Source organism: Grus americana, chromosome Z, assembly GCF_028858705.1.
Source record: "Grus americana isolate bGruAme1 chromosome Z, bGruAme1.mat, whole genome shotgun sequence".
NCBI classification, from domain to species: domain Eukaryota; kingdom Metazoa; phylum Chordata; class Aves; order Gruiformes; family Gruidae; genus Grus; species Grus americana.
Genome location: NC_072891.1, coordinates 2957913 through 2985516, shown reverse-complemented (window position 1 = coordinate 2985516; position 27604 = coordinate 2957913). Strand labels below are relative to the sequence as shown.

Here is a 27604-nt window from a genome sequence, read left to right as displayed (position 1 = left end):
CTCGATGGGGACAGGAGACATCTGGGCTCACATACTTCATGGAACAGAACATACATTCTGCCTCGGAATAGTACTCAGATTCACAAGATCCATAGCTAGAATAATAAATAGCCATTAACTGACACACCAAAACTTAGCAATAAACTTACTATCCCTTCAGCATCAGATATAACTCACATCAGAACAGTTTTTTAGATTTTTTTTTTTCTGTGTTCTGCCTCTGCAATATCATATACTGCAGATAAATGATGTCCTGGTGGGATTTCTTATCATATGGATAACCGTCAAATAAAACCCTGGAGTCCTTTCTCTACAGTCTGCAGCCAGCTCTCTTGCACGGTTCAATTTCTAGAAATTTATATCTGTTTCTGTGAAACTTCTGGCGGCTTTGCATTGTATTTCTCCCCAAAAAATTTCAGTAGATGGCAGTTCAATTCCTTCTTCTAAAACTGAAGGCTGACATATCAGAGGTACAATCAGCATGTTGTTAAATAACTTTCTTATGATCTCTGAGCAGTATTATGAGGAAAGAAATACCAGGAGAACGTAAAGATTACAAGACACTTTGCTGTTATCAGTTTGGGATAAGTTGTATCAGAAAAGGTACCATATGAGCTTCTCTTGCAAATCTTTTCTTTCACCCTAAGGCTTTCTTCGCACTTGCAAATTTTAATTCAGAATAAAGGGATTGCATGAACTTAGGATGCAGTAGGAGTTACTCTGAAGTAAGCTTTGTATGTCTTCAGCCTTGGCACTCTTAAAGACAGAGAAAGCTGGAGGTCCCCAAAAAGCTAAAAGAAACCCTGCTGTGTTACCTTGAGGACCTATTCCAGCCTTACAGCAAAGTCTTGGTGGGCACACGGCATGCCCTGACCCCACGGAGCATCACCTGCAGTCCTGCATCTGTTGCTGAGCACGCACTTGAACCGCCGCCTACATCCAGGTGCTCCAGAGATTGAAGATGTTCAGATTTGAGAGGCCTGGCCTTCAACCAATTTCTACACCTTGTTAAGATTTTGGGTTGCCTTGAATCTCAGAGAGTTTGAATGCTGGACTAGCTGCTTTCCCTGCAGATGCTTCCAATTTAAAAAAACAGATGCTGAAAAAGCAATGGCAGCATAAATGGCTGATGCATTTATGATGCAGCATGCAGCTGCTCTGTTTTGGTGGATATGCCTGATGTCTCTGGTGGGTCGCCAGGTGTCCAGGTAACATCCGACATCTCCAGGACAGGCTCATCATGCCTCTGACTTCTTCAAGTACCCCTATGACAACCCATTAGGCATAAATTTAGGTGACTACCAAAGTGAGGCTCGATCTGAAGAGTGGACAGAAGATTCCCCAAAGCTATTCTTGGTTTCTTTACAGAGACGACCACTCACCATATCACCTACTGCCATCAAGCCTTTACTTTCCTGATGTCAGCTCCTGGTTTAACACAGACAGCTAATGGAGAGAACTAATTAAAGAAGGATTTATGTCGATAAATTACTCGATGCCTGCCATGACAGACCCTACCACTCTTCCCACCATGCTGGAAACGGCACCTGCAGCACAGCTCAGACACAAATTCAGTTTGCCAGGGAGGTTTTTGCAGAGTATGGGTTAGATCAAATGACATTTCCAGATTTCCACAATGCCTTCTGGCATCCGAATGACTAACTTCATTTAGCTGCTCCTCTGAGGTGCTGCTGCCAAAATCATTTTTGCTTGCACAGCTTTAAATGGCAACGCCCGCCGTCACCGTGTGCTCTCCAGAAACACCAGAGGCAGTCGGCTTCATAAAACATCAAAGCAGCCACAATAAATACATCACCGTGCTATGCCAGCAGAGGTAAATATAAAAGGCTCTTCCTACTCATTTCTAATGCAAAGACACTCCGTGGAGTCGTACCTTGCGATAAATCCTCCTGACAAACATGCCCCGAGCAAAAGCCTGAATGGTGATGGTTGCGTTGCGGACCCTCTGGAAAGCTCGGAGGATTCGCAGCATTCGGTACTGCTTCTGGAAGATGATGGCAGCTCTTGTCCTCCTCAGGTGCTCGGCAAGTCTGCAAAGCACAGGAAAAAGGTTAGCAGTAAAACTGAACTCTTTTTTGCTTTTTTTTTTCTTTTTTTTTTTCTTTTTGTCATAGTAAGTTTTAAACTGGTCAGAGAGAAAAACCTTTTGACCAAAAGTAGCTTGATGGTATTCAAGAAAGACCATCCCAGCAGTAAGGCTAAGAAAAGAGCAGCTAATTGCATGTCTCCATTAGAATAATGGGAACATGTATGCAATCAGACAGCGTCCTTGGCACCCAGGAGCACTGCAACCAGAAAACAATACACCTTGTTATTCCTAAACAGCATTAAAACCAAGTATTTTCCAGCTTTTTTCCCTGGTTCAAACTCTCTACCTTACGTACTTGAGCCAATCAACGCCCAGGTTGGCTCCATCACTTCCCTAACTATAAAAAGCAAGCGTTGCATGGGGTATCTACTGACTCAGTGAAAATGGCTGCAAATTGATTTGACATTTAAACCGGTGTGCACTGGTTTGGCAACGTTCAGGAGCAGAGCCCCAAGCAATTCACAGACAGTAAATAATGAAGGATGTGGTCAACTCCATGACATGTTGTTCCAATTCTCCAACTGAATTAATGTTCAATTTGCTGTTACACAGGTTAATAAATGCCCATAAAACCTCCATTTAATACGATAATTAGCTTGTTTTGCTGAAGTTATGACTTATTTATTGCTTTCAGCATGAAGAATTATATAGATATTTGATCCACTTCTTTATTTTTTCTATGATTTTGTGAAAAGTGTATCAAAACTAAAACAGCCATATCGAATTCGCTTATATATTCTCTTCATCAAGGCCAACAGTTTCTCATTAGGACCCATTGAACCAGAGCTTACTAATGAGAACAAGGGATGGTCCGTTTCCAGAAAGAGAAAGCAGTTATTCAGATGACATCCAACCCTGCGAAACCAGCACAAAGAGGTGAACTGAAAAATCACGTTGAAGAAACACTGCACCAGAAAGGAGCCCAGAGAAACACTACTGACACTGAACACCAGGTAGCAAGAGTCCGTCTCCAAGGGTACCCTTGGGTGTTCAGAGTTTCAGTGGCTTCTGCACATCTGCTTCCAGCCTCTCTTTTTAGCTCATACCCTCTTATTTCCACATCACCAGGCTTTCCTTCTCCCCTGCCTAGAGAGATGGTTGGCTGATGCAAAGGCAAATACAGAGTCTGAGTCTGTAGGTGTGCACAGAGAGCCCACCAAAGAGACTAAAGTTAATCACCAACTCCCCCTTTTTCTTAATCTTCCTCTTATTGCTTAGGTCTCATTTGCCTTGTCCTCAAGTGAGCTGCAAGACTGCTGAGAAGGACCTGCAGCCACGAGCCTAGAGAAGTACATGCAGCTCTGAGGTCAAGAAAAATCTGTGCTCAGTTTTAAATAAAAGTCACCAAACTGCCCAGCTTTGCTCATTTGAGACTTTCTAATCCCTGGATTCTCCAAGAGGCCAATACATTTAACAAGAGTAAATAATACCACAAACTCAGTTAGCATCTCTGATGTTCTTCCAAATGCAGCATGATTTAGAGGAAATCCTTGGAAGGAATATGGAAGTTCTTCACCTTTGGTTGCTTCCATAATTGATAGAAATCAACATTCATCCAGCAATCAGGAATGAAGTGACTGTGCAGGAGCCTTGTAGCAGACAGGTAGCGTCTCGCGTTACCCAAGTGCAAGCAGAGTTAATTGGGTTGCAGATTATGTAGCAGCACTTGTGATGGGCAGATGCCAGTGAGAACATTGCTCAAAACCAAGCAACATAGCTAACACACCACAGCAGCAATCAAGAAGGGGAACAAAGCTGAAAGGACCCAAATCTACTCCTTGTTCCTATCTGTGAAGTGACTGAAGCCAACTTGGCTAGATGCAGAGGAATGGAAGTTTGACATGAGTAAGGGGCACAAGATGCAAGATGACCTGTGTGTTGGGATGTTATGAAATGGATTTACTGCCCACTCACACCCACCCCACACCTGCTACTAGCAGCCTCCTCCCCAGTGCAGCGTTACCTACAGAAACCCCAGAAAACCACCGACATGAGGAAGCTGAAGGTTCCTGCACACAGAGTGTTAAACACTGAACTCTATTATTCTGTACTGTAAATAGTCCCATTACCAGTGATTTGGAGTGATTTTTCTCATCACAAAGGATGCAGTGAATCAATTCTGAGAACTCTCCTTGGATACCAAGGTGGCACAAACCTGGTCCCTGCAGAAGACTCATCTGATTACAGCCTAACTGCCTATGTTATAGCCCTGGCCTAGAACCTAGAAATTAAATCAATATAGATACAAAATTGGTTTGAGAGAAAGAATTTTGATCTCTTGCCCCCTAATAAAGCTGAGGAGAGGGGCTAGGAGTGAGTCCTGACTTTAGCACAGAAGCTTTCATCATAGTGGTACCTACGTGCACAATATGGGTCTTGTTTTTACAGGGCTGAAAGGCAACACCTCATGCAGAGCATTTTCAATGTTTCTCCTATGAAACCCCCAGGTTTAAGGTCTACAAGATGGAACAGATTGAAAAACACAAGCGCCCAAAAGTGCTTTTCCACTTGACCTCCAAGCTAGCCCTTCCTTGGAGGGCTTCCTAGGACCCACCTCCGTGCCAGGTGCCCACGCACGTAGCGCTGGATGACAATTGCAGCTTGCCTCAGTCTTTTGTATTTGACCCTCTGCAGCCAGCCCCTCACCGTCTTCTGAATCATGATTGTGGCAGCTCTGAACTTATCTGCTCGTAGTTTCTCCAGATATGCCACCTGGCCTGCACGGAAAAAGATCTTGGTACGTCCAAACTGGAACTTGTCTGGATCCTTTTCAAAAGCATAAAGGAAACTAAATTTAATTAAGGCAAACATTTTAATTTTTTTTTTTTTTCAGTTCATGTTGCTCAGTAGACACAGATTAAAAAAACCAAACGCTTTGAATCAAATTTATCAGCTCAGCTCACATCTCTTCTTAATCAGATGATGATGATATTATTAGACTCCAAACTACATGAATTTCTATACACCCATTGAGGAATGCAGCCCTAGGATTCAGTCTTAACTTCCACATATTTACATTAATTTTGAATTTTTTGGTTTTCGTTTTCTGTTTGGTTGGGGTTTTTCGGGGTTTTGTTTTTAAAGTTCAATAGAGCAATGCAACACCACAGGACTTCAACAAAAGATTTCTTTCTCAAAAAGATTAAGGTTTCCATCTGCAAAGTCATACAGGCACTGCAAATGCCTCTGCAGCCAAGACAAACACTTGGCATGTAAGGAGAATGGCTTTTGCAGACAGAAACCCAATGGAGTCAATTCCTCAAAATCCCACAAAGAAAACAAGGATCAAAACTTAAAACCTGGCTAAGGTGCTGTGCACATCCTGGGCTCCTCAACAGCAGACAACAGGAAGAAACCTTTGTGTGCACATTTGCAATTTAAAAATAATGCACGAGTCTGAGCAGTAAGGTTTTGGTAAGGGAGTGTGGCAAAGACTTCTTATTTGCTTATATATATAAGGGGGGGAAGTCCCAATCTATAGGATGCTTTTTCTACATATTAGTGGCCATTAAAAGCCTCCCACACATCAAGATAGGGCAACTATTGCATTTTTCTCTTACTCGTTTGTGCAAAGAGACATGTAGCGATGGGGTGACAGAACCGACTTTGACTAAGGTTCATGATGTTGTACACAGCATCCAAAGATGGACCTCTAAAATGTGCTCCAGCTCCAGCTACCCAAAATACAGGAGGGGTTGGAGGGATAAGTTTTCTGAAGATGGCCAGCTGTTCATGTACAGTCAGTGATAGCAAGCTCTGGACATCACCAGCACTGAAATGGCATGTTCAGCTTGACTGCAATCAAGACATCCCATGCCACATTTGCTCTTGCTACCTCCTTGCGAGACTATCTCATTTTGGAAAAAGCCCCAAGCTGCTTAGACTGAATAAGCACCTGCACAAACAGCAGGTGAAGTAGGAGCAAGGAAAGCAATTCAGATCATATCAAAGCCATGAGCTTCAGCTCACCTTAATGAGGTCTTCCAACAGGATCTGACAGATCTGCTTCTTGTCTGTCTTAGAGAGGTCTCTCTTTTTCATAAGCACACGATACCTATTGAAAAAGTCGTGGTAGGACCATCTGAAAGCAAAGCATACACAGGATAAGTCTGCATGCTGGGCAGTATTTCCTTAAAATAAAGCGTCTGGAGTCATAGACAAGTCAAAATATGAAACTCGTATACCAAGGGATGTGTCACCACCACCCTCAGCATGGATTGAAGCCACCTGAAAGGAGCTAGGTCACTCAAGCCTAACCCCAGTCTCAGCCCTCCCCCTGCCACTGAACGCCCTTACCAGAACATTTCTAGCCTGGAACAGAAAGGCCATGGATTGCCTTGCCTTCGCCTCTCCTGATGGGCTTCCCAAGCTGCTGCATTTTACCAGGCAAATGCAACAATGCCGGTCCTTTCAGAAATGATATGTTAATTTTGAAGAGATCATACATCTCCTGATTTAGCCAAAAAATTTAAAAAAGTAATCTCGATGATAGAGAACGAATCAAATAGAAACTCTTCATTAGTTTGCATTTCAAACTCTGTTGAATATGAATTTGAATAATTTAATTCACTAATGGCACTGGTCTGTAGCTGAGACCCTTAAAACAAACACAAAATCTTTGGACTCCGGAAAGACAAGGTGGCTTCTTGGAAGATGCTTCAACTGTCACCAGCAGTGAAGCTTCCAAACATGCAACACTAATTGAAGAAATTAGAGTACTGTATCTTACTGCTAGGAAATACCATCTCATGCCGCCGCTGTTAGATGTAGAGCCTGCAGACTGGATCCTGAAATTGGTTCAGCATGTGCCAAGTTTCAGCCGTCTCCAAATTAACACAGTGAGTTATGAACCCCTCAAAACCTGAGTTTTTAATTAAAACACTAGGCAATTTCCAGCACTGTCAAGTACCGCCATCGTTATTTCAAAAAAAATATGCATAACAAACATCAAAGGAAGATGGGAGAGAATTGCAGAGATTTTGATTTCTGCCCTCACTCAACGAAACCATCTGTAAGCCTGATCCTCACACACATGGATGTTCTGGCAGCCAAGATGAGAATACATGATACGAAGAGCAGCCATACAGAAGCATCTCCTCCTCCACCCAGCAGCCCAATGCATGCCTTTTTTTGTGTGTTATTACACCCATTTTTTCCTATTTTTCCAATTCCTGAGGTTGAGAGAGAGTGGAAGAAAGGCAAAATAAATCACAAAGGGCCAGAGCAACGCTTGTGATGGGTCCTTACACTTGGCCAGTTTGCAGTGGTGGGGCTGGGTGAGACATCACACTGAACACCTCCAACACTAAAGGCTGCCATTTCTATAAAATACTAACAAAACCTCTTGAAGGCTGGACACTGGAATATTTGGTAAGGTTGACATACCAGAATATAACACTTCTTTCAAAATACAAGACCAACACAGTTTCACATCAGTTCAGAAAACACAGCAGGGAAGGAAAGCCAGTTTGATTAAAAGCAATACTGTAATTAAAGGAGTGTAGCAGAAGAAAATGTTTGCAAGGAGTCTGAAGGGAGAAAAAAAAAAGGAAAAAAAAAAAAAAAACCACAAAAAAACCGGACGCCCGGACCGCTAAGGACTGGGAATTGCCACATAGTTTCTGCATGGACACACTGCTTCCAGGACACCATTTGCAAAGAATGTAGGCATGGCGAAAACTAGAGAGTCCTTAGCATTGCACATGAAGGAAAAGATGAGCTGGAAGGCTCCTGAAGACAGGAGCAAGAAGGAAATTGTGATGAGAGGATTTCTCTGAGTAGGTCTAGAGTAGCCAGATTAAGCGAACATTTCATCCCTATCTATATGGGCCAGCCCTGGGGCTGGACGGCCAAGGCTACCCGCCAGCAAATGAGCAAAAGTATTGGATTATCACTTAAAAAAAAGAAGGTACGTGCTATGGGGAGCTCTCTCTGGGATGAGGTAGAGCAAAACTAAGCACAAAGTTTTTGCATGACTACAGGCTTGTGTCATGTAGGGTTTAAGTTTAAACTTGCTTTCTCTTTGCCTTCTAGAAGCCTTTGTTTTATAATTACATTTTCCCATTTTGTAATCCTTTCACCTTGTGCAAATAAAACCCGTTTTCATTTTAAGCACGTCTGGGGCTTTACACAGCTCCAAATCAAACACAATAGGAGAAGCAGAGCACGCAGTGCCCGAGGCATGCAGCCAAGCACGCGATGCTGGAGACCTCCTGGCTGGCTCAGGTAGTACTCACGCCAGGGAGAGCTTGGCGGGGAGAATAAAGGAGGGAGTATTCCCACTAACCCGCCAGAATCAGTTCAGGGGCTGATATTATTAACTGCAGTTATTTGGAGGAAGAAATCATCCTGCAGGTGCCACCCGGGCTCCTCCAGCAAAGAACAGATGGCGAAGAGGCAACACACGTAACTGAGGGCACGGGACCAAGCTGGGCAGAAAGCAGCAAAATCCATCATCTTCCTGCACCGAGACAGAGATGGAGATCCCGCAGCTGCTTTCAAACAAACAAGACACTTGCAGAAATTCCCTGAAAATAGATCACAAGTCACTGCACAGAGGATCTTTCTTCAGAGCCTGCCGCTCTCATTTCACGACGTGGTAAAAACTGATTTTCCACGTGTTTTCATACTTTAACATAAGTAACACAGCTCACTTTTTAGGACTAAGTCTCACATGAGACATTGGAAGTGGCAGGGAATACGGTCACTGCTGTCAGGGTGTTTTGCTCGGCTGGTGGCACCCATAGTCCTCTATCCACATCTCCAGGGGTTCACAGCCAAACGCTGCACCTCCACGGCACAACACCGCCTCACCCTTGCTGCAGCGAGGCCGCTCTTGCCATCCTCACTGATTTAACAGGACATGACAGTCCTGAGATCACATTGCTTGCACTATTGTCCGCGGGATATATCTCAAGACAAAGGCTCTGCCATGCCGGGGCTCAGCCGGTCCATCAGGAGTTTCACCAGAATATTTGCAGTCCCAATTAACGAGCAAAAGAGCTGCGGGGGTTCATAGGTGCTGTTACAGGATCCCCCCCAAGAGAAAGGAACAATTAAAGCACTCAGGTTTAATGTAACATACCTGGTTAAACCACTTCAGGTTCAAAGCAGTATAAAATCACCTTACAACTACGTGTTTTGAGAGAAAACAAATATCATCCCCCAACCCTACAAGGGAGATTTTTCTGGTGCAGACATACGGAAGCTCAATGCTTTGGTGTACACACGCTTTTTTTTATCCTTCTGCACAGATATATCTTCTTCTTTTTCTTTTTTTTTTTTTTTTGGTAGGTTCAACATCTGCATTTTCAGCAGAGAAAAGGAAAAAAGAGAAAACTTGTTTCCCTCCTGCTAGACCACAAAGCGACTCCCAGCACGAGACAAAAGACGTGCCACGTTACCCCGCAGCTTAGCAGGTCAGGACAGATTAAGGGAAGATTATACCTCAGTTCAACTTGTTGACTGGTATTAAATTAAAAGCAGACGTCAGGTTTTCAGGATGCTGCCACACAACACAGGCATGCCCCATTGCTAGGAGCTGGAAACCACCAAGGGCCACTAAATAAACACAATTCCATATAATTATTAAGTTATAAGATCCAGACAGGTGGTGTAGGTGAAGAGCTGTAACCAGGAGGATTTTTTTGTACCCATACAACTGAGAAGGAAGGAGGAGGAGACACAAAGGACTGGACGGACACTACTCAAACTTTCCCAAGGGAAAAAAAAATAATAACGTCAGGGCTGAGACCAAGCACAACCCACCTCAAACATCAAAATTTTGCTTCGAAGTCAGCACAGGTCACTAAAGTGAAGAGGCAATAAAAGGAATGGAAGGACACAGGAAAATAACTTATGCCTGTGGAAAAACCCTCCGTGGGCTTGAGCAGCAAGGAGGATGCTCAAGGGCTTGGCCAGTAGCAGGAGACTTGGCCAACTCAGCAATTTCTTTGACATCTACAGGAATTAGACAGAGGCAATAAGCCATCACACATGCCATAAATTAAGCCTTGCATCTGTGGTTTAAAAAACAAGATTTAAATGCTTTACACAAAACTAAACCGGGTGGGAAGCAAAGGGGATGCTCCTGCCCAAAATCACAGGTCTATGAACCCGAGAGCAGCCCTTGTGCTGCAGAGCTAGCTGGATTAATTACAACCTTGCAATTAAAGGGAGGGCTCGGGTAAGAAACTGGGGGTGAAATTCTGACTCCTGAGGAAGCCTCTGAAAAGCATCTCTACAAGCAGTCAGCAATTGCCCAAAATATCCCTAACCTATTGTTTTTTAGGGTGATTACAGCAGTGCTATCTCAGTGGCACTGAATGAAGAGCTGACAGGAGGAGCGCAATAAGAGCTTGAAGCTTTTATGACTTAACCATAAAATGGTATCTTCCAGCGGCCTAAAATCACTGAATACGAAATCTTTACCTTAAAGGTAAATAAATTCACCGCCCCCCACTCACTGAGTGAGTGCCTGCTGAGCACATGCGGCTTCGTGTAAGAAATCCTGCCGGCACCACGAGCTACCGTCCCTGAAGGGATCAACATTTTAAGCAGTAAGGAGCTGGACCGTATCGATCTTTCTATAGGATCTGAAGCCTATTTGGGGTCACGCAGGTTTTATATTTGAACCAAGATTTGACATTAAATTATTTCAGAAACTGAAGTTCAGGAAGAAAATTTCTTTCGCTTTGTTTACTGCAGCAGAACAGATTTGCCTTTCAATTAGCTCTAAAACATACACGCTGGCATGGCTTGAAATTATCTGAAATATATTCAAAGAGCAAAATGGATGGGGGGAACCTCTCTGTTTACACATTACACCTTTGTTGGGAGTGAGGGGAGTGGGCAAACAGAACTGCTGGTAGCCAAAGTTTTTTATAGGTTCTGTTTCCCTGAAATGACTGCAAGACAGCTAAAATCACGTTATAAAAAAACTATTTTCTATCCAAGGATGCCCATGATACATTTCAATTATGAATGTTTAATGTTTATAGAGTTTAGCAGCTGTGATTTCATACTGAACTGATACCAAGATCTGACAGTCAGCTCCAGCAACCAGAGAAAGCAGCCAAATGCCAAAAATACTTAAAACAATAAATTTCATACATAACAACTACAGTAAGAGTATTTCGGAGAGACTGCAATGGCAACATCATTCAGAGTGACTGCACAGTGGGGGACCACTGCCATTGTACCACTGGCTGGAAACCATGAGAACTAGCAAGAAAAAAAAATGTGGAGTTTTGACAAAATGCAAGTTAAAAACTTGTTTTAAAGAGTATTTTGTTATTAAAGGAGATCTACACCAATTAATTCTCTACAGACTCATCTTTATGTAGCCAGTTTCTATAAAGAAGATGAATGGTTTTATAGTAGAGAGATCTTCCATGCTTTACCCAGGGAAGTTGATGACAGATTTACTATCTACACGTCTAAGACAGTCCATTCATCACAATCATTTATGTACATGCTAACAAAAACATTTCTTAACTGCCGTGTAACGTTTCAAACCAAATGATACATTTTCAATTTACTTGAGGTAGCAGCAGAGTGCAGCATACCATGGAAATGACAAAATAAAGCCACGTGCACCTAAAGTTTGGAGCGCGAGGTTTCATCTTTTAGTGGGAATATATCATGTCTTATATGGGCTGAAGAACACTAAAAACTATATTCCAACTTTTTTTTTTTTCTTAAAATAACCAGGTAAAAAAAAATTATCAAAGCCTCAAAACATTTAATTCTTCAACCCATAAAATAACTGTGATGGAGACGCATGAAATAAAGGCAAAAGGGGCTTTATCGAGACATCTCTGACCCAAAGCCACATTGCTCTCAGAAGTTACTCTTGTGGCAGTATGCTGGAAAATATTCAGATGTAAATACTACAGGATGAAAATAAACATTTTATCCTGTTTCTGTAATAAAACTTACCTTGAGATAAAACATTTTGAAAATTCCCTGTTGCTCTAAAGGTAAATTGCTTACACCCAAGTGAAGCAAAACTCACAAAGATCAAGTTTTCCATTATTATTCTAAGTGGTTTCTATTTATATCTTTCACACAGGGTTTAAATTTAAAACAGTGACCCTCTTTTTTTGTTTTTATCCTTAATCAACCATTATAATCTGACTTGTCTTAAAATATAAGGAAATACAAAGGAATAATCAATGCTTGCTGTGATAAAAACTGAGACTGATCTCATGCACATAAAAACTCAGGAAGAACTAAAACATCTATTACATTCCCTGCTTTTGCCAAGCTGCTTTATACAGCCAATTCAAATATGCAGATTATTCACAATCTTTCGTTGCTGTCACCCAACTTCTGGGTCTGGATTTCAAGACTGGAATTTTATGACCAAGGAGAGTAAAGAACTACCAAAGTGAGTGTCTTATTTCATTTTGAGTTGTTGCTGTATATGATTATCTTCTAGAGACATTAAAATAAACAAAAAACAAATCTGTCCTTGAAGCATCCCAAACACTGAACTGCAGAAGGTCACTCTGAAAAGCTGAAATAGCTATTTACACCCTTTTTTTTTTCCCTGCAGGAAGAACAAAAGCTGACAAGTTGCAGTGATGGAAGAGTTCTGTATTCTTAGCATCCTGGGAAAAAGATCTCATAACCAAAAGCATACAAGCAGAGTAAAATAAAACATTGCTTTTGAGTTTTTCAGGATGGAGCGGTCTTCGCACCAGTCAATTATTTGCTGTAAATAGACCTTGGCTGGTCTCCAGGTGCTGCAGTGGCTTCTCCCCTCTGTTTCCCCGTCCCAGTTACTAATCATACATCGATTTTAGTGCCGTAGGGTCTGAAGTGCACCAAGTTAAGTAGGCAGAGATGGAAAAATGCTACAAGTGTTTAGAAAAGTTATGAATGGAGAGGAACGGGGTATCCCTGCAGCCGTGCTAAGACCAGTAGCAAAACCCATGGACAACCCTCAAGTCGGAGCTCCCCAAACCCGCCCTGGGACCCACAGCTGCAGAGCCAGGAGCACCCACTGCACTGGAGAGCACGACCACTTGCTTAGCAAGCATAAAACAACATTTCTGTGGCCTCTTCCAAATGAAACCACAGCTGTTTCACTGCACTAGGGCTTTCAGTGCAAGAGGAGAGACAGACGGATTTGACCGTGCAGCTACTTTAACAAAGAAGATAATAAAAGACCCGACCCACGGGCCAGTTATTAATTCCTCATTGTGGCTTAGAGATCATGTCATTTAGGAGCAACTTTTTATTAGTTACTTCTACAAATGCCTTGAAGACTTCAGAGATGGGAGCCAAAGGTGATGCTGGGTCTTCTAACAGGGCCAGACCCACAACAGGAAGACCCAAATCTCCATTCACTTCTCTGCCACTCTCCCACGCTGGATGAGGAGAGAGAGATGGCGGTTTCTATGAACCTTTTTTTTTTTTTCCTTTTTTTCCTTTTCCATCACCAGTTTTTGCCTGTCCATGGAGGTCACTGGCCAACAGAGGTTTTACATGGGCTAAGTGCAGCAGAACCATCTCATGCCAATGCACAGAAGCTGCCGTCAATTGTCAGGGGCTCTTTGCAGCAGATGAGAGTCACTGGTAGGCAGCACACTCCTCCTCAAAAACCGGGACAGGGAGTTTCTCATGGCGTTCAGCATCACGCTTAGCCGACTCTTCACTGAGTGTATTTATAACTCCTTTGTTCCATGTAAAAAGGCTATGCTGACATTAACACAAAGCTGCTTGGCACTAAAAAGCAATTGATGCATTTTTAGAATTATTTACCCTTGTCATGGTCAGGGCTTATTTATAGTTTATGTTTTCTGATTTATTAGGCCCTAAAACCCTCTTTTGAATTTTGTATCACAATCAGCAAGAGTCACACCACCCATAACCCTTCCTTTTTAAAATGCAGAAGTTTGAAGCCTAGCATGCTTTGGATGTGCGGTGCGGAAGTCCACAATAATAATTTACAACCCTTATTTTCTTTCTCTGTAAGAATAATCAAAACATTTTTGGCTGAAATTACTATTGCAGCAGGTGTCTGAAGCCAGGAAAAAAACCCAAACAAACAAAAAAAACAACCCAGAAAGCAAACTGTACAGTGCAAGGAGCTTTTGTGGAGGGAGCTTCAGGCAAGCAGGGAAGCAGTCCTCTAGGGCAACGTTTGCTTCCAGGCAAGATGGGTGTAGAAGATATAGAGCTGTTATTTTGCTGCTTGCTGTCCACCTCTGTATGGGATCAAAGCTGGATTCCTTTATCTGCCATGCACCAGTGTTTTCAGAGATTTCACCAGAGCAAATTGCTTCTCGGGACCAAACTGAAAGCACCAGCTGGAACGCTGGACACAACACACCCTCTGGCAGCCCCACTTTGCAGCTCATCGCTTGATAATGAATCTCTTAGATTTGAGGAACCAAGGATCTAATGAGGATTTTGCAAAATTTATAAAAAAATATATATAAAAAGGGGGAAAAAAATCTATCCTGGATATAAACCAACCAAAATAAACCCTGTTTGTCCTGAAAACACTAGTGTTTCCTTCTCCCTCCCTCGCCCCAGATAATGAGCTTGCTGAGTAGAGCAGACCAGCAGCATAACACCACACCAAATTCCCCGCACGGTACCTGGATGGGAAGCCAGCTGCACTGATACGGATGGTCTCCAGCACTCCACAAGCTCTCAGCTGCTGCACCGCTCTCTTCGGATCAAATCTGCAATTGCATTTAGGATAGAGATTAACACAGTGAGAAGGAACCCTCATCATCAACCCACCTGACAGTCACTCTTTTGGGGACAGGAATTAGGTTCCGGTTTGTGGAAAAAAGCTCTGCCCTTGCCATTAGCACAGGGGCTGAAGAAAACCATACATCCATGGATAGCTTTTGCCCATAGCCATTCCCTTGCAAACCTGAGTCTAACCACAAATCCCATGCCTTGTTTTGGGACCAGGCTGCACAGATGTCACACGTTTTCTCTCCACGTCACAAGACATTGTGCTTTCCAAGTGCAACAGACCTTGCTATTGCCCTACTATCAATGCCAAGTGGTACTCTTGGTACAAGATGACAATCTGTTGCAATTAGTCTCTACAGCCATAATCTACCCAACTACGTAAAGCAACACAATTACGACAAAGAAGGGAACAGGCTACCCCACCACAAGCTGCCTGATGAACCAGACAGTATTACTTTTGCAGCTCTAAGGGCAACAACGTATTTCCAGAATGAAATCAAATTCAACAACAAAATAAATCCGATATATTAAATTCCATACAAAACCCGAGTAATTAACAGGTCCCATGTGTTTGGAGACCGTTAAGTTTACCAAGAACAGCGGTGCTCGTGTTCCAGGCTAAAGGCTTTGGTAGGTGGCATGTGGAAATTCAAGGAATTTTTGCTCTCAGCTGCCTGCCCTCCTCTTTTTAGCCGGCATTACCCCTTACCACTGGCATCTTATTTCCATCAGCAATTTGTGCTGAAAAACTTTGTGCCAATTTCCATCTGAATACTTGGGCAGTGTTCTCTCTGGCTCCTGCCACAAACCCACTTTCAGATCAGTCTATCTCTGCACAGAGTGCAGGTACCAGCACCACCCATCACTTCTCCGTTACATCAATCCACCCCTTACACCGGACACACAAAGAGGTCTCAGATCTGCAGGTTAAGATGTTAGACCCTGGAAGACGTCGTTGGATCAAGTTTGGACCCATAAGATGTAGATGTCCACAGCTGTGTTAGGTTTCCAGAACAACGGTAAGGAACAAAAGCTTCTCAGGTACCTGCTTGCCCAAAGTATTTACACCCGCAGGTCAAGATTGCATGAATAATTCTGCTTGGCCTTCGCTGTGCAAAAGCAGCATAAGAAATAGCCCTCTGCTACTTTGTGCATTTTCAGATTCCCTGGACCTGTCAAGTCTACAGCAAGTTATTCAATACAATACCTCAAACACGATGCAGGGTAGAAGAATCAGTCTTGGCTGTCACTCGCTTCAAGGAAGCGCACAAGGGTACAATTTCCATAACAATATATAATAAACAGGACTGGTAGATGGACAGGGAAGCTTCAGTCCTGGGAGATCCCAGGGCAATCTACATTGTACATGAGGGGAACTTTCTGCAACGCTGCCAAGCCCTGTTCAGTGGGGTGAAATGCAATAACCAGAGCGGCTGCAGTGATCTATCAGCGTGGAAACCCAGGACCCTCTCTAGCAACAACTCCAGCTACAGGCTGAAATAAAGAGCTTAAAAGTGAGACAATACACATTATTATGAACTACTTTTCCTTGCCGTGGCAAGTAGAACCACCCAGAAGGTTGCTTTTGGCCTGGAAACTCAAGTAAGAGATCACAAACTCTGCCTGAAACAGAATTTGGACAGAAATTGTCAAAGGTACAAGCTGAAGTCAAGCATTCCTCTCACACCTCTCTCTCTCTGAAGTCTTCTCCACAATGGATGAACCTCAGACACAGCCTCCAGTCAGATACAGCAAGTATCACTGGGTGGTGCCAATGCTTCCTCCAGGTTGTAAGTCTGACACCCCTAAGAAACAAACCTTACCTTTGCACCCAGATGTAAAGCAGGAGTCAGAGCAAAGCAGGTTGGAAGAGACGTTAGGGGGTCTCTAGCCCAACCTCCAATGTTCAAAAGCTGGGGCAGCTATGGGGGCACACCAGGTTGCCAAGGTGGGGAAGCTTCCCGGCGCATCCATATGCACCAGCACATCACGACCAAGGGTGAGCCTGTTTACACGGATGCTCCATCCTCCTTTGCAGGACGCTGTTGGAGCCATCTCTGCACTCCGAGGTGGCTCACCAGGAGCACTTAGACGGCTCTCGACCAGCTGGAGGGCAATGCCTCCCTGCTTAGAGGTCACAATTATCATCCTTTCTTAAATGTCACCACCTGCAGTTTACACCAGGGCCTTTAGAAGACATCACAAGATCTATTAGGTCCCTGCATACTAATAGCCAAGCTGTTTTGGATTTACAGGGAACAAAATTGAGCAGAAATACATTATCTAAGAGGTCAAACAAGGCTAACAGCTATTTGCTCGCAATGTTCACAGCTTGCAATACACCTCTGAACTACAGAGGAAGATCAAGGCTGGCTTTTTGCTTCAGCTGTTCACTCCCCTGGAAACTTGCCTGAAGTTGATACAGGTCACGTCTTTACTTTTTTCCACATTTATTTTATAAGCACCATGACATTTTTGTTCATTTTACAAGCCATTTTGCAAGCACACTACTTATCTCCACTTTTTCATTTCCTTCTTTGCTACTTTTGACTGTTTAGTACTATAACTACTTAAATCAAAGTGATTCTAAGATGAAATTGTACAAAGACCCCGTTACTGCAATACAAGGATGCTCAGTATTAGCAGAGTACATCTATGAATTACTAGGACCTGCATTAGTCATCATTTCAGGGGCACAAAAAACACATAATGAAACCCAAGAGAAGTGACTCCAGCAAACTACAGGGACCTTCCAGTTACAAGAACAACATTACAAGGGGGGACACACTCTTTAGCAGGAGGAAAAATCCAAAGCACACTCTGTTGCTATAATGCTGAATGCATTTGCTCATCTGAAAGCCCACTTACTTAAAGGGGAGCTTCTCGTCATTCGGCTTGATGCAACGCACGTAGTGCGGGGTGGTGGCGTTCAGAGTCTCCATAAGCAAATGCAGCGAGTTGCGGAACTGAAAAGACAAAACCACTCGTTTTGAGGAGGGATGAGGGTGTTGTACCACGCAACCCAAGCTGGCAGGTGCTCCAAGCCACCTGCGGTGCCAGTCTCTGGATGAGACATAGCGTGAACCTCCCCACAGACCAGGACATGCAGGAGCAAGTCAGAGAAAACACTGGTGGGTTGAGGGCTTCCAGCTCAATGAGGTACAAGAGCAACAAACGTTTGCTCGGGACTTTATTCAGTTGGGTCTTGAAAAATCTCCATGGGTGGAGACAGCACAACCCCTCTGGGACCCTGTTGCACTGCTTGACTGTCCACACGGGAAAAATTGCTCTTTTTCTCAAGTTGTTTCAATTTATGAGTACCACAGTACATTGGGATAAAGTTCAGTGAATCCCCAAGTTGCCTCCACTCTCTTTCTACCATGTCTCAACTGCTTCTGGTCAGGACTACTCAAGCCTTCTCTTCTAGAGACACTGCTAGGTGTCCAAAATGCAACAGCAAAACTGTTCCCATCCTACAGCATGGGTCATGGGAAAGTATCATCACTTTCCTCCCCAACAGCTTTTTATTTATCCCTTCTTCAGACTGAAGAAATGAGATCTTAACTGTACAAATGTATCTGGATTCACCCACCCCATTCTCCTGCCGCCGACTGACTCGCTCACGTCGTACGTTACCTGGTGTCCCACTGTTTTCTTGTGCTCCTTATTGGCAGCTTTGATCACTGGTCTGGCAGAACGAACGTTGATTTTGGACGTTCCCTTTCCCACGGAAGTGGTGGGTGCAGCATCCTTCTCATCTTGGAATAAGTCTGCTACCATTTGATACTAAAACGAAAGAGAAAGTCTGAGCACCTCTGGCCCTGCTCCTTGCTGAATGAACCCACCCAAGTCACATTACATTGTTCTGGTCATTTTTTCCCCATCTTAAAGGAGGAAGGGAAAAAAGGGCAATAAAGTGAAATCAAGAAGTGTTGCCTACATAAACCACATGAGGACCATTGGCCATTCTGTTTTGTAGTCCATCAAACCTCAAAACATGCACAAGCAAAAAAAAAAAGAGGACGGCTACCTGACAGGCTGCATCACGGATGTGTTGCCCAAAGCACAAAACCTCCTGAACGTGAAGCGACTCTTGCTCCCAGGCTTCTTTTTGAGCTGCTCACTCAGCCCCGATGCACAGCGCACACCCCAGAAACGGGGTGCAGCCTGCTCCCACCACGGCCCCAGAGGCACCCTTGCTTTTCCAAACAATTAGGAGACACCAGTACTTCCTCACTAATTACCTGCATTTCAGCGTGAATGAGCAAGGCGACAGCAGCCCTGAAAGTACCACATTTAGTTCCTCAGATCCCTGAAGTCTGGGGTTTCTGGCAAGTCAGCAGCAACATTTCCGCTTCATAACAGGAGAACAGGTGAGCTGGCAAATGCAGTTAATGCTATTTTTTTTTTTAAAAGGCAGAATCTTCAAATTTGCATTAGGCTGGGGAAACTTGAGTACTAAGTCAGTCACAATAAATCTGGTTTGTTTAGCAGAGCTCTTAATTTTCGCGTCTCAAATCCAGCTATGCACCCACACTGGTTTCCGGTACAGCTGCACTTACAATCAAATTCTTAAATGTAAGAAAAGCCACTGTCACCAGGTGGGATTTCACTTATCACCAAGCTGAGCTGGGCTCCAGCCCGGCGACACTGCCGAAGCACCCGTGATGTCACCCCAGCAGCATGCAGACCTCAAGCAACGCCCGCTCCGGAGCAGCCGTGGCACAGGGTCCCAGCATCACGCTTCCCTTGTCCATGGCACGCCGTGCCCAACACGTCCACGTGAAAACACCGACACAAGGCAGTGGTGCACTGCACAGCGCTCTTCCCTCCATCCCAGGCTCCTCCAAAAACCAAGCCTGGTCATTTTTCCATTAAGATCGCAAGAAGAGTGCAGGGGTTCACCGCTTTATAGACATTAAGTGGCAGCCCCATGCCGTGAAGGGCTGCCTGGCTCTCTGCCACATCCCTGGACTGAGACAGGAACATTTCCAGCCCCGGTCCCACAGGCTGTTCGCACAGCTTGCTAGCACGGCAGCTTAAATACCACTGTGGAAAGGAAACTGTTTGCATTATATTAGCAAATTGCTCGCAGGCTCCAGGACAGCACCTGCTACAGGTCTGCTTCATACTCACAGCTTTTATTTTTATCTCTGCAGCTCACTCAACTCCTACCAGAATAAAGGCTCGCACCTTTCTTGCCTAACCCTCAACCCGACAGCTGTTGTGCTTTGGTGACACGTCACTGGCTTGGGTGCTTTGACTCCTGCAAACACAGGACGTTCGGATGACACGTGCTTGATTCTGGAAGACGTCCAACACCGGCTCCACTTCACACTCTCATGCTTGACAACGCAGCAAAACCCCCGGCTGTAATTTCAGGTTTCAAAACAGCTTCTCAAGGCAAAGCTGGGAGTGCCATCTACCCCTCCATTCTCTTGCTATTATTAACAGGAGTGCTTGCTCCTGCGCAAATGCTCGGCAAGGATCTCAGAGGTGAGCTTTCAGCTGGTGTAAAGCAAAACTGGCGTAACCGGGATCACCTTTAGCGGCCCAGCATCCATTCCACCGATGCTGGGGGATAAGATCCTTCCTTCCCAACTGGCGGAGTCAAAACCATTGGTGCATTATTTGCAATTCTAGAAAACTGGAAAATGGTATCTTAACAGCATGCCTGTTATCTTTCAATCAGTATTCAAATTGGTTTCCTTAATTCAAAGAACATCAACTCCCAACTGTTTTAGCTGACCAGTGCTAGCAAAACTAATTAGTTGCTTTATAAAGTCTCCTTCACCATCTTGTTGACAGCAGTAATTGCATTCTAATTAGCAGAATGCAATTCTGCCTTGGTGGGAGTGCTTCATCAGTGATGCACTCGCTGATGGAGAGGTGTTGAAGTCCTTGCCATGTTAAATTGAGCGTCCCCCCTTGAGCTGTGTATCACCTTAGTGAGAATACAAGCAAGAATGCAGCGAATACTGTATGCAGGCCTGATCCTGTGCACAGGACAAAGTCCTCGCCTTTTGCAGCACAAATTTAAGTTTCAGTGAAATTAGCACATCTGAGCAGCAGACTCGCCACTGCCACTGCTTTTGGTTCAGAAAAAGAGCTGGGTAGCTTTTAACAGCAAAAGAAAAACCAAAATGTTTGTTTACACCCATGGAGGGCACACAGTAGGCAAGAGGCAATAAAAAATAAAAATAATAAAAGTCAGGAAAACTGAATCTGCTGGCCAGTGGGGTTAGGGAAAACAGGAGGAGAAGATCAGGTTTTGGGGACTTTGCAGGAGGAGGGCGAGGATGTTCCTGCCGAGGGAAGCTCTGCTTTTCCTCCTGGGACAGCACAGCATCGGCACGGGCTGACAGCAGCCACTGCTCCCGTGTTGTTAAAGAAACGGCTCAAAGGCAGAAGATCATCAAACTATCACTCTAAGGTTCTCAGAGCCAAGTGCATTTGAGAGCGTTTTAATCTAGATCACAAATGCAGATTTTGGTGTCACCTACAGAGCCACCACCATGAATTCACAAGGTCCTAACGCCTGATCCCAAGGAGCATCAGCTTAGTTTGGAGGCCAAGTAAGCCCAAACTTTTGGCCCTGAGCTATAGAAATTCCATGTTTTAAGGCCAAGCAAACCAGTTGCAAGGAGCAGGGTTTGGGTTTTTTTGCTGTTCAACCAAAGCCTAGCCTGCCCTGATATTATGTTATGGTCTTTATATAGAGAGAGAAGAGGAGGTGATGCTGTTAATAAACTCATTTCAGCATTTTTTTAAATTGCTTTATTTTAAGGAATGAGTTGCAGGTGGCACCACCCTCCCCACAACCCTACAACACACTAACCCGATGAGTTACAGCTCTCCTCTGCACCTATGGGGAGAAGTCAAACAGAAATCCCTGTCAGACACCGCCAGTTCTGCAGCACTACCTCCAACAGCAAGTTCAGCACTGGCTAAATAATTCATCACACAGCATCAATTATTCCTGCAGGTCACCTGGCATTTCTAGCAAGCTCTAATCATACCCAGTCTTTACGCTGGGAAAGCTGGGAGCTTCCCAAGCACACAGAGATCTTGATTTAGGTGTTATTAAAGCCCAGCTTCGGAGTTATTAGACTCACAAGTGCCCCCATGGATGAGAAAGTTGCACATCTTGCCATCTTCGTATGGATTCATTGCTGAGACGCAGGGCAATCCACCGACAACGCTCAATTAATTTCCCATTCTCATCTCACTTTGCCAGGAACTAACTCCTGCTTAAAACGCTCCTAAAAATAATACTTCCTCCTTCCTCCCTCACCATGCTCCTTATTTATGGTGGCATTTGGAAGGTCACACCCAGCCATAAACCCAAGGGAGAGTGGCACAAAGAGGAGAAATATGGATACGCAACACACCCGCTCGCAATGTGCAGGAGGGATGCAAAATGTGCAATTAAAAAAAAAAAAAAAAAAGTCAGTTAGCAAGCTGGACCGTGCTGGGGTAGGCTTTGAAATGGTTTGGAGAAAAGCAGATATATTCCTTCCTACACCACCCACAAGGTCTGGTGGAAACAATGGCACCTCATAGTCATGCAGTCTCAATTTTGGCTGCTGGTTGGCATGTTAGACTTTGCAGGGCTGGATTTTCATACTAACTTAATAAGTGAGCTGCCCCCGGAAGGGTTAAGGTCATTTAAAATCTCAACTCATTGACAATGAAAGACTCAACGTTGCAGGGGGGATTTTTGGTCTGGTTTTAAACAATAAGAGCTTGATATGCCCTAAAAGTCTACATTACTGACACTTTTAACCGAACACACCCCAGTGCGGATGCATGCTCATGCAGCAGAAGAGTCAGCGTAAAACCGGCTCGGTTCACACATGCAAGTGGGAAGTCTCCAGCTTGAAGCCCACTTGCCAGGTGCTCGTTTACTGCAGGCACGACCCACACCGACGCCTGCAACACCCCACAGCCACTGCTTTCCTGCTTCCCACACCCCAGAGAGCCCACAGCTACTGGGACTAAGAGACTTTAAACCCCAGGTGCCAAAAAGCTCTTTACTAGGAAACTTGGCATTTGAGGTCAGTCAATACGTCTCTGCTGGCACCGATACAAGTGGTGACGAGTTGTTTTTACAATACCCGGGAGGGGGAAGGTACATGGCAATCTTGTAATAGACAAGCAACAGCATCAGCATTGTGTTAATTTGTTAATATTATTTTTGGCAGTGTAAAATAGCTCTACAGCAGCTGGAATATCTCAGAGTTCATGTTACACTTCCAGCACTGTACATTAACCCTATTTTTTGCATGCTAATTATTAAAGTCATGAAAAATCGCAGGGCCAAGTATGATGGACTACCGCTAAGGGGAACAGCCATTTTCGTACAGGAGGGTGGTAGGGTCAGCAACACTACCCGCAATAGACAAACTACACTGCTGATCGTGGCTTTTAATACCAGGATCACCTGTGGCTCCACGTGCTTTTGAGAACATCTTTAGTGCCAAGTGATGGGTGGGGAGCTCCGAGCAAGAGTCAAATGGGATTTACGCTGCCCCATAACTGGCTGTTCCTTATTTTTGCTCTCTGTGACCAAAACGATGAGGATCGGCAGGTTTGGAGAGGATTTTTGTGATGCATCTTGATAGGATACCAACACCAGGACAGAGGAGAGCAGAGGACCACGCGCATCCACACCTGGGTGGAACCGTAGCCCCTGGCACCCTCCTCTCCCGCCTTACTCCCTCCTCCACATCTCTTTTATTTGCCTCTTCTGCTGACATTAGTGGTTGGAGGCACCTGCGTGTTTCACATACACGGCAAGCTGAAGGCTCGTACGATGCCTGCACTTTGGAAAGCAGCAGCACCGATTTATCTCCAACCAGGACCACTGCCCCAACTTGTTGCTTTTACCTTGCTGGCTTTCAGTATGTTGATCTGTTCCTCGTACACGGTGTCGCGGTTCTTCTCCAGAAATCCCTCGCTCTGGTACTCCACCTAGCCGGAGACAAAGGAAGAAGCCCAGAGGATAAACTCCCAACTGCACAGGGACAAGGTGCTGTGCCCCACCACTCCCCTACTGTCAGGAGCCCACCTGAGAAATCTGAGAGGGAGAAGGGGTGCGGGGAGCAACTGGAATTTAAAGGTCACTTTTTATCAAAGAAAGTTAATCTGAATGAAAGCAAAATCCTTAACACAAACACAAATGGTTTCTTAGTCCTTAAACTGCTCTGTACGGGACCCAACTGCACTTCCATGGAAATGAGGGGTAGAAATGCTCTTTTGTTCTCTCTTGAGTTCCTTGTAAGCTAATCAGTAAACCTCAGAAGATCTCCTGGCTATGTCTCTTGTAGGTCTCTCAGTTTTGAGACTGCAGAGAGTTGGGGAGCACAGGAAGAAATTTGAGAGGACAGATGAAAATTTAATTTTTTACATTTGAAGTTGGCTGAAATAACTGATCACAAAGCAGACAATCAAAGCTTGCAAAGGAACAACATTTGTGAGAGATACACGTGCAAAATCACGTGCCTAAGGAAAGGTGAGTATCAACCTTTCCCAGGAAAAGTGCTGCTTGCCTGCAGAGCAAGCCTGGTTAGAAGTGCCTGCACAAGATTGCAATACCCACGTGTCATCTGGCTCCTCAGAAACATCCCCAGATTGGTCTTACATTTTCCTTTCTAACAAAACATGAGTTTTGGATAACTTCAAGCTTTTATGTTTCTTATTTGCCTGTCACACCAGGGTTTCAGTGAAGCTGGAGCCCACAGACAAGACCCTATAGCACTAGACACTCGGACTTAGAGACCCACAGTTGGCATTTTCTCCCTCAAAAGGGTGGAATCAGCCCAGGGTCACCTCTCACAAGCTTCTCCCCACTGTGCCTTGCTGATGCTCACAGCTCCTCCTCTTCACAAATAATTTCCTTTTCCAATATATTTTCAGTCAAGCTGCCCTTACAGATATTCATTTTGCCACAGCTTTGAGAAAGAGGATTCTTCTCTACTCTAGAAAGCACAACTATTTAAAGCTCAGCACAAAAATTTGGAGGCTGAAGTCCTCCAAGCTGATCTAGATCAGAGCACCCAACTGAGATTACTGCCAACCAGGCATCCCTATCGCCAAAAAGCAGCTCGTTGGTGCTATAAACTAATTTTTCTTCGTGTGGCTCTTCCTTCTCTCCATGCATTTCCCGTTTCTGTCTTTGAGTCCCAGCAGACGCAACGGGCGCCCGGTTACCTTATCTGCGAAATGCAGGACGATGAAGGACGTGTTGGACATGCGGGGCTTCTGGAAGTGCTGGCTGGTGGCGTGTCGGTCGTACAGCTTCTGCGCCCAGTTCTGGTCGGTGCCTTGGGGAACCTGGATGGGGAGAAAAATGGACTCAGAAACTGTGGTCAGGCACAGAAAAGAGGTGTGGGGAGGTTTTGGAGCAACCCTCCTTATGGGCTTCCTGTAGTCCACATGGGCTACAGCAATATTTGAGAAACAAAGTCCCCCTCCCAGTTCTGGCAGCGTGTGCTACTTTATTTTCATGTATATTATTGATAAATACATTAAAATTTTGTTTCCAGTGAAAAACACCCAAATGCTGTTTCTGCTCCAACAGCCAGAGCAGCTCTTGCAGGAAAAAAACCTGAAGAAGTAACTCCTGGATGCCAAATTCTCCTTCTGCATCCTATTTACACTGAAATCAGGGTGCAAGTCCTACATAGACCCACACTTGAAGGGATTTGACCGTGGTATACAAAGATATCAGGTGTTGCCCCAGACATTGCTTTAGTAGGATGGGGCAGAGAACAGAGAAATCCTAAACAACCGCGATGACAAAAAAACAAACAAACAAACAAACAAACAAAAAAAGAACCCCACACCACCAAAAAACCAAACCAAAAACAAAACCACCAAAAACCTGTGCAGCAAGGGAACAGGGTACTTTCCACAAATCAGCAGTTACAAGGAGGGTTTGAGCTCACCTTCCTACTCAGCACCTGCAATTTTTACCCAGTAAATCATTGTCGACTTAATGCAATATATTGCCAAGACTAGCAGAAAAAAAGAATATTGGATTTATCATTTTGTAAGCACATATAGCTGAATAGCAGCATATAACAATTTATTTTAACTTCTGATACTCTCATGATTACAAGTCCTTTCCCTAAAGGTATGTTTAGGTCCCAACCCCCTCCAAAGCTTTCTAAAAGACTAAGGGTGTACAAGGAAAGCACCGTGGCTGTAAATATCTGATATTTTGTACTTTTCCAGCGCAACAAGTTTGACACAAAGCAAAATTCTTAAAAACCAAAGGAAACAAGGAGTGAAGTAGTTACACTCGAGGGCTGGGGACCAACAGCTGATGGGGTCCGTCCTCATCCCTCCTGCCTGGATTATTTAGGTTAGAAAAGGAGAAGAGACAGAAGAAAAGTGTTAGGTGATATTTACAATTAGATGGGGCAAAGCCTAGAAACCACAAAACAACTGTTCAGCGTCAGGGAAAGCTCTGCATCATCCACCAGGTCTTTACGTAGATCTGTCTATAAAAAGTGACAGAGGAAGTAGGGGCAGCAAATAGCAAGAAGGAAAACTTCAGACAGATGAGGAATATTTTTTTATGCTGCTCTGAAACAACCTTTGATTTCATGCCAGCAAGCCAAAACAAACCAGAAGGGTTCTGGACATGGGGCTGAGCAGCTCCTGCCCATCCCCATTAACTGGGAGAAGTGGCTGAATTAAACGCAGCAGCCACTCAAGCAAGCCACGCTATCCCAGAAGTATTTTATGTTTTACAGTTGTAAGCGTAGCAAATTATGGATACACATAGAAATAATACAGATTAGATATAAATATTAAAAGGCATTTATTTATGCAATTATATACATATTTTATTTATGCAAGATAGACATGCATATTTAAACTATGGAGTTATATAAATGCAGGTGGGTTTCTTTTTTACATATAAATATGAAATATAACTGATGAAAACATCCTCTCTGGGGCAATCATTAGGTCTCTCCCGTTCAGGACCAAGCCGCAGGTGCAGAGCAGGAGACCGCAGCCACCTGAGCTGCCTGATGCTGCAGAGAGCAGATTTATCCTGCACCAGCTCTCTTCTAGGTCATCCACTTTGGTGAAAAAACTGCTTATCTCAGAGCTGAACTTCAAAGGCATCGCTCCTGACTCCCAGAAAGAGAGTTTTGCCATACCCGCACCACTCCCTGCTCACCGTTGTGCCGCCTGGGTATTTTTAGTTACCTGAGAAGCACCTGATAGGGACCAAGTCCCGGAGATAAAAATTAACAAGGCCATTATCTCTACTATTATAACGGCTTTTGGTACTGGCTCGGCAGCTTAAAGCCTTAAAGCCAGTGAGAAAGTTAGAGATTATCTCATCAGTGCAAGACTTTTTTAGGGGATGGGGAAGATGAAAATCAACTGCCTTGCAAGTATTGTGAGGAAATTTCTGAATAGGAAAAAACCTCAGAGAAGTAATTTCACGAGGTCACTGCTTCTGCTCGTCTGTCCACACCGTCCCTCTGCCCATCATTCTGCAAAAAAATCAGTGAGGAAGTGTAATCCCAGCCACCTCCCACCTCCATACACCGTCCTCTGAGCTGCCAGGAGCTACTGCAACCGAAATCAAACCTACACAACGCAGCCAGCATCAGCCTGTAGGCTCGCGTCCAGAGCTTTTGTATCAGAGGCATCCCAGGGTCAAGAACCCACCACGATCACCAGACAGCCGAGGAGATGTTTGGAGATGTTTGGACTAACGGGTGAGATTCCCTCCACCGTCACCTCCAA

The 27604-nt window shown here is 44.3% G+C and overlaps 1 protein-coding gene across 2 annotated transcripts in view; it reads right to left on the bottom strand.

The window, feature by feature from the left end:
• MYO5B (myosin VB) overlaps nucleotides 1-27604 on the bottom strand; it is a 148895-nt gene that overhangs the window by 47482 nt on the left and 73809 nt on the right. For both annotated transcript variants that reach the window (XM_054808962.1, XM_054808960.1), the window contains exons 13-20: nucleotides 25043-25165; nucleotides 23720-23803; nucleotides 18467-18616; nucleotides 17699-17796; nucleotides 14722-14808; nucleotides 6080-6191; nucleotides 4665-4876; nucleotides 1895-2051 (exon numbers count right to left, since the gene is read on the bottom strand). In XM_054808962.1, coding sequence (XP_054664937.1) covers nucleotides 1895-2051; nucleotides 4665-4876; nucleotides 6080-6191; nucleotides 14722-14808; nucleotides 17699-17796; nucleotides 18467-18616; nucleotides 23720-23803; nucleotides 25043-25165 — 1023 coding nt within the window. The remainder of the gene's footprint in view (nucleotides 1-1894; nucleotides 2052-4664; nucleotides 4877-6079; nucleotides 6192-14721; nucleotides 14809-17698; nucleotides 17797-18466; nucleotides 18617-23719; nucleotides 23804-25042; nucleotides 25166-27604) is intronic.